This window comes from Aethalodelphis obliquidens, unplaced genomic scaffold (assembly GCF_003676395.1).
Source record: "Aethalodelphis obliquidens isolate GAN/ISIS:26980383/991018 unplaced genomic scaffold, ASM367639v1 scaffold30, whole genome shotgun sequence".
Classification (NCBI taxonomy): Eukaryota; Metazoa; Chordata; class Mammalia; order Artiodactyla; family Delphinidae; genus Aethalodelphis; species Aethalodelphis obliquidens.
This window is the reverse complement of record NW_020837974.1, coordinates 21,448,082-21,455,936: the sequence shown is the minus strand read 5'-3', so window position 1 is coordinate 21,455,936 and position 7,855 is coordinate 21,448,082. Positions and strand designations below refer to the sequence as shown.

Genomic DNA, 7,855 nt, shown 5'->3' with positions numbered 1-7,855 from the left:
AGTGGGAACCAGCGAAAACAGTCCTGGGATGACCAGGGGCCCTTCTCCCAGAGATGGAGAAATAAATGGAGAAATGCAGGTGAAGTTGAGAGTCAGAAGGGTTGACAGGGTGATAAAAGAGTGGGCGGGGGGAGGCCCAGACTCTAAGCTCTGGACTAAGTGAGAAAGATTTAGGGAGCCTGGGTCTTAAGCACCTGCTCCCTACCTGCCAGACATTAGTGCTGACGTGCTACGTGCTGGGGGTGCAACAGCAGACAAGGAAGTAATGGGGCTGCTCCCGAGAAGGTCTGTGACAATTTGGTAAGAGACGGCCAGGAGGCAGCAACAGGAGGGAATGATTTCCTCCTTGGGGGTTGGGGGGCAGCAAATGGGGTTCTGGAAAGACTTCCTGGGTTTTCTTGTCAAACAAAAAGGACAAAGGGCAATTCTAGAAGTAGGTCCAACTTGAACAAAGAAGAGTATGAATTAGCAAGGTGTGTGTAGGTAGGGGTTACCAGGGTGTATAGAAGGATGCAGGATGAGGTAGAGAGGTAAGCAAAGAATAGATCCAAATGGAATGAAAAGCCTTGTGAAGAAGGTTTGACTTGCTTGTCCACGGTACTGAGAAGCCATGGCAGGGTTCTAAACAAGTAGTAACATGAACAATTCTGCATATCAGAAAAATCATTCTGGCAGCAGACTGTAAAATGGATTGGATGGGGGAAAGACTGGAGGTTATTAGGCAGTTAAAAATACAAACGCTGGGGGTGGCTTTATCCTGGATATTTAGGAGAATCCTGGATCCAGCTGTTAGCAAATCAGGAAGTTAGCTGAAGATTTTCTTTTATCCACTAATCAGGGCTACCTCTCTCCCTTTGACAAGATGCCATCTCCTAAGGACCGGCTTGGATATTCTCTTCCCCTCCTGTGACCAGTCTCCCAAGGTAATGTGGCCCACCTTTCTCTAAACTCTGGACCTGCCCTGAGTACATTTATTCAACATATGTTTTTTTAGCAACTACTATGTTCTAGGCAATGTTTACATAAAACTGTTCTAACAGTGAACATAACTAAGTCCCTGCCCTCATGGATCTTACTTCTAGTGGATTGATGGATGAGGGAGAGTGGGCCAGAGACAGATAATAAGTAAATATATAGAACATCAGTTGATGAAATGTGCTACAGAGAAAACAAAACAGGGGCAGGGAGGTACTGTCTGAGATGGGGTAATCAAAGAAGACCTCTCTGATAAGGTTTCATTTGAGCAAAGGCCTGAGGGTAAGGGCTGTCCAGCTCTGCCTACCAGCTCTCTCTGGCACCTAGCATGCACTCTATAAATGTGCGCGGAATGAACGAGTGCTTGTGTCATATGCTGAAGTTCTTGAAGATGCAGCAGATTTTGAAATGGTATTCTGCATTCCTATAGCCCTTTGTATTTTACAAAGCTCTTGTACGTTCTCAATTTCATTTGATCCTCCTGACGATGGAGTTGAAGTAGGCAGGGCAGTTACTATTATCCCCATGCCATTCTGCAGATGAAGAAACCAATGGTTCCGTGCTCCTTCTAGCTCACCACATTGTTTTGCTAGTTTTATGCAACCCAAACACCCCTCCGTTGGCCAACACAAGTCATCCCAGAATCCAGTCGTGCAAGCCTCTGAATTCATTAGGTTGTTAATCACTCACTGAAAAGAGGGAACTAAGACTGCGGGGTGTCCAGTGTTGATGCGGTATTTCTATTCCAGCAGTCTCTGCCACAAGAGTCTCCCAGCAAAGCATATTGAAGTAAAACCGCTTTTTCTTTTTTTGAGACATTGTCACATTATCTTGGTGCTTCTCAAAAGAAAATTCCTCTGAATAAAAGATTAAAGACCCCCAAAGAGAAAAGCAAGTTGCCGACCATCATTAGGCTATTTAATTTAATGGTTTCATAAGAACACACACTCCAATGTTGAAGCTGCAACTCCATCTGGAGTTTCTCACTTGCGGTGTTTTAGACAATATTTTTTTTGTTGCAAGTAACAAGAAATATAAATGAGGTCACTTGGGCTTCCCTGGTGGTGCAGTGGTTAAGAATCCACCTGCCAATGCAGAGGACACAGATTTGAGCCCTGGTCGTGGAAGATCCCACATGCCGTGGAGCAACTAAGCCCGTGCGCCACAACTACTGAGCCTGCGCTCTAGAGCCCACGAGCCACAACTACTGAGCCCATGTGCCACAACTACTGAAGCCCGTGTGCCTAGAGCCTGTGCTCTGCAACAACAGAAGCCGCTGCAATGAGAAACCCACACGCCGCAACGAAGAGTAGCCCCCGCTCGCCGCAACTAGAGAAAGCCCGTGCAGCAACGAAGACCCAATGCAGCCAAAAATAACTAACTAAATAAATAAATACATTTATAATAAATAAATAAATGAGGTCACTTAAGCAAAAAGGAAGGGAATTAGAAGGAACAAGTATCTCATGGAACCCAAGAGCAGAAAGTGAAGTCAGTTCTTCAAGAACTGAGGTTTACCTCCCCTCCTTAGAATATTTACTGTCTGCCAGTCCCTGCTCTCGCATAACTTACAGTCTAATGGGAGAAAGATGCCAATTCTTAAAAATCACACAAATAAATGTATTATTCTAAATTAAGATAATTACTTTTAAAGAAAGGAGCACAGTTGTATGACAGTTTACATAACACAAAGGAACCTGGAATAGAGTGGGATGGTAGAGAAGACTTCCTAGAGGAAGTAACATTTGAGCTGAAATGTCAAGGATGAGTGGTTGGGGGGAGGGGAGGAGAATGTTCCAGAGCAAAGCCTGCATATGAAAAGGCCCTGCGATTAAAGGAGCCATACAGCATTCTAGGAACTGAAGGGGAATGGGGTTGTCGAACAGCGAGCAATGTTTCTCCTCATGCTGAAAAACACAAAGCAGCGAGCAATGGTGGAGTGGGAAAGCTGGCGAGGTAGGTGGGCAGCAGCCAGAGCTTGCGAGCCTCAAATGCCATCTTACGGATCTTAGTCTTTATCCTAGAAATAAAGGGAAGCCTTTGAACAGCTTTGAGCAGGAGGGAGAAGAGGGGGTGTGACCTTGGATTTGTGGGGGGGGGTTGGCTGCATGGTGCGGCTTGTGGGATGTTAGTTCCCCAACCAGGGATTGAACATGACCCTCAGCAGTGAGAGCGTGGAGTCCTAACCACTGGACCGCCAGGGAATTCCTTAGATTTGGGGGGGCGGGTTGTGTTTATTAATTTATTTATTTTTGGCTGCGTTGGGTCTTCGCTTGCTGCAACTAGAGGAATCCTGCGCACAGCAACAAAGACCCAACGCAGCCCTCCAAAATAATTAATTAATTAAAATAAAATAAATAAAATAAAATAAGATACTTTATAAAAAAAAAGGTCTAAGCTCAAAAGACACCTTCACTGATCACCTGACCTATGCAAAGCAGATTCCTTTCCTGATTCCTATCATATTATCCTGTTTACTTCCTTCACAGTACTTTCCACAATCTGTTATTACTATATTTACATCACTCTCCCCCTCTGGGAGGACAAGGACGATGCCTAGCTCAGTGATTGTCAACTGGGGACAACTGTGCTCCCCAGGAGACATTAGGCAATGTTTAGAGACGTTTTTGGTTGTTACAACTTGCAGGGGGGCAGGGTTGCTACTGGCATCTGATAGGTAGAGGCCAGATGTGCTAAGCATCCTTCCATGCACAGGAGAGCCTCACGACAAAGCATTAGCTTGTCCAAAATGTCGAAAGTGCTGAAGTCAAGAAACCTTTGTTATCTTGTTCACTGTTGTATCCCCAGCATCTAGCACAAAGCCTGATACCTAGTAGGTGTTCAATAAGTATTTATTGAATGAATGAATGAAAGAACAGTTGAGCTGTTGTCTATATGCTGCACTTACCCTTTTCTTTTCTGGTATTCTTTTCCTCCTTAGGAAAATAAGCATTGGGTGTTTTTATAATGGCCACACAAACTAGTCCTATCTTCCATGGTCAAGATAATAAGTTTCTGGAAAATCATTGGTAAGCATCTTCTCTGACTTTGCAAATGAAAACAACAACAACAATATTTTGTTCATGGGAGTTGAGGGGGAAATACCTGCCTTTAAGCGAGACTGGGTAAATGGTGGATACATCATCTTATACCTGAGGGCTTTAGTTACCTAACTACCAAAACAATAGAATAAAATGTCTTATGAGCCTGGAGTCCACATTTTATCGGGATCTACACAGGAAACTTTCCCAGTTACTACACAGAAATAAAATGTTTCTGGAGGCCCTGACAATGTAGAGTCAATGTCTGGTGCTGGGGCATTGATCAAATTACTTTGTGTTTTTTAGCATGAGGAGAAACAATGACAGAGATCCAAAGAAGCAATTGAACCAGAAGAATATCAATGAACGTGGCCAAAACCTAGACAATGGACTACTGGTTACACATATTAACCAGACACAGGACTTGCTGGTAAAAACCATAGTGCTTCAACTGAGTGGCAGTGCTTACAAATCATAGACTGGGAATGCAGAATGTGTTAAGCTCTGGGTATTTCTTTCTTCACGTAGGATCTCAGGACTGAAAAGGATTAGTTACATACTCATCTCTGATCCCCTGCCTTTAGAAATGACTGAAGAATCTCTATGCTGTTTATAGAAATTGTATAGCCTTCTTGGCCATATCATTAAATATTCAGGGGGATGTGAAGACACTGTCCTTGTTATCAAATCTTAAAGACTAAGGAATTTAATTCTAAGATTCTCCTTCCTGAGATTTGTTTTTCCTGTAGGATTCCCTAAAATCTAGATCCAAAAATCAGTTTCAGGGGCTTCCCTGGTGGCGCAGTGGTTGAGAGTCCGCCTGCCGATGCAGGGGACACGGGTTCGTGCCCCGGTCCGGGAAGATCCCACATGCCGCGGAGTGGCTGGGCCCGTGAGCCATGGCCACTGAGCCTGCGCGTCCGGAGCCTGTTGCTCCGCAACGGGAGAGGCCACAACAGTGAGAGGCCCGCGTACCGCAAAAAAAAAAAAAAATCAGTTTCAGGAAGTGCCACTGGAGTGAGAACGTTACGGCAGGAGAATTAACCTCTCGAATGACCAGAACTGTGGTCTTAGGCTGACTCTCAGTGTGTTGATGAGCTCTCTTCGCGTGGTGGTGAGTGGATTGTCTAGAACTCGCAATTCACTCTACCATAGAGACTATTGTCATCAGGGGTTGTCCGTGCAAGTCTGGCCCATAACCGTCTACCTATTCTACACTAGAGTTTAACAATGGTCCTTTGAAATGATAATCAGTCAAAAACATTACAGTTTTAATGCTAGCAATTAAACATCAGGAAAATAGTTGGGCTTTACTTTTCTCCAGTATTGGCACTTAGGGGAAAGCGAGTTTAATTAAAAGGAGATGAGCAAATGTCAATAGAGTCTGGAAATTCTGAAGGATCCTTTCAATGACTTTAGATGTTGATACTATGAGTCTTTATTTCACCTAATTTCTTATCAGATACACGACTTTCCAGGTGTACAAGGACCCCTCTTATTTATTAGCCACAAATGGGGCCTCCTTTACTTCATAGATGAATAGCAGTGGGAAAGAGGGAAAGGATTGCCCCAGCACAAAGATCTTATTCTTCTGTATGTAAAGCACATCCTTCAGTATATAATCAGTATGTCCTACAGTCAAAATCCATCATGTGTTTCATGGTGGCTCTTCAAATATTAATAATACAAAATCCATGTCCTAAAAAGTGATGGATCATTTCAAATGCAAGTAAAATGGAAGAGAGGTGAATTAGAAGTCTACCAGGTTCAGTGTCACCAAAGGGAGGTGGTTGTCCTGAAAGATGAGAAGAGTGACACCTAGTGTTTATATGCTGCAGAGCACCATTTTCCTAAGCGAGCGGCTGGGGCTAAGATTATAGGCGGTGCTGTTCTGGGGCGGGACATTAATTAGCAGAGAATCACATACGGAGAAAGTTGTCTTTTCAGTCAGTTCTCTCTAGATCCTTCACAAAGATAGTCACAGTTTGGTGGTAATTTAAAGGCAATATAGTATCGTGATTATGAGCGTGGCTCAAGCTATAGTGCTTGGGTTTGAATCCCAGCTCCAACACTAACTAGCTGTGTGACTGGACAAATTGCTTAATTCTCAATACTTCAGCACCCTTGTCAGTAAAATGAGGTTAATAACGATGGAACCTATTTTGTAGACGTAATTAAGTTAATACACGGAAAGTGCTTGTCACATAATAAGCACTATTAAGAGTTTGCTCTAATTATTCGTGTTTTCACACTTCTTTAATTGCTAATTTCCTTTTTTTTAACATCTTTATTGGGGTATAATTGCTTTACAATGGTGTGTTAGTTTCTGCTTTATAACAAAGTGAATCAGTTATACATATACATATGTTGAAACAGAGGGTGAGGAGGTGTCAGGCACAGAACTTACGGCATCCGATACTATCTAGCTGGAATATGATAGCAGCAGTTTATTTTCATTGCCTTTGTTTGTTTGTTACCGTCTGTTTATGACCCAACCTGAGGGGAAACAAGAATCACTGTTAAGAACCGTTTATGCAGCAGCGCTCCAGGCCACGCTCTAGATCTTAGCGTCACGCACCCATCTTACAGGTGGAGAAAGAGACACGGGGCTTGCCCAGCATCACAAAGCTAGTAAGTGGGGGGCCCAGGACTGCACTCCTTTCTCCCCTCCCTCTCTTCCTCTGCCCTTTCCTCCTTCCGAATCCTCTGTCTGATCTAATCCTGTCTAATGCAGCTCGGTCAGCCACAGCAGATAATTTCAACCCCTTGTCTATCACCTCACCGTCTACAGGGAGAGCCTGACAAAGACAAGCCCAAGCAGTACCCACCCAGGGTCCAAGCAGGCGCACAGGAGACAGGCAAAGCCATCTTTGGATGTAGTCGGGGGCCGCGGTGGGCTAAGCAGTGCGCAGGCCCTTTCCACGGTCACTGGACGCTGCAGGGCGGTTTCTCTCAGTGTGGGACTGAGCCGGCCTCTCCCCTTGTGAGGCCGTGTCCCACACCCTGAGTCACAGCCAACCCTGGCAACATGTAAGGCCCACTGATTCACACAGACGATGGCGGCCGTGCTGGAAGCTGTTGCAGCATCCGCATCTGCTCCAGGCCTTGCACACCCTTCCAGCCTCTTCTCAGGTCATGCTTACCCTGCATTCGCTACACTCCAACCACCGTGGCCACCTTTCTGTTCTTCCAGCACTCTGCCCCTGCCCCCAAGCCCACCTCTGCCTTGACTGTGTGCGCCCAGAGACACACAGGGCTGACTCCTCCTGCACCTTCAGATCACAGCTCAGAGGGACCTCCCCTGACCCCCCATCTCAGCTAAAGTGACCTCCCCATCTCCACCCTAGTCATTTTCTATCACATTGCCCTGCCCCACTTTCTTAATACAGTTGTTCCTTGCTGAAATTATGGACATTGATTTTGCTTTTCTTTACTGACCATCTATCCACACTAGAATGTGAGCTCCGAGGAGGCGAGAACATTTCTATCTTGTTCACATGGTAGCCCTAGGACCAGGGACAGTGCCTAGTTCAAAGCAGGGCTCAGAACAAGGCAAAGTGGGCTCAGAGTCTTAGGTCAGCTCTCTCCACCTTCTGGCTCTCAGAATGTATCACCAATGTTGAATGCTTGCTGTGAACGACTTCAGCTCCATCACCAAGGCCACCACCCACATCCTGAGCTTATGTCACTCAGCACAAGCAAGGGGGCTTGTTCATTTCATGGCCAGACTCCTGTGATGGCTCGGAAATTCTTCCTCTAAAACTTTTACCCACTGCTCCTGTTTCTGGCCTCTGGAATGGACAGGGAAACCCATTCCCTCTTCCATCAGTCAACAAATG

At 45.2% G+C, this 7,855-nt stretch overlaps 1 protein-coding gene across 1 annotated transcript in view; it reads left to right on the top strand.

The window, feature by feature from the left end:
- Positions 1-789: 789 nt before the first annotated feature.
- Positions 790-7,855, top strand: part of VWA3A (von Willebrand factor A domain containing 3A) — a 44,260-nt gene continuing 37,194 nt past the window's right edge. Inside the window, exons 1-3 of the mRNA XM_027126678.1 lie at positions 790-923; positions 3,917-4,004; positions 4,323-4,446. Coding sequence (XP_026982479.1) covers positions 3,943-4,004; positions 4,323-4,446 — 186 coding nt within the window. The 5' untranslated portion in view covers positions 790-923; positions 3,917-3,942. The remainder of the gene's footprint in view (positions 924-3,916; positions 4,005-4,322; positions 4,447-7,855) is intronic.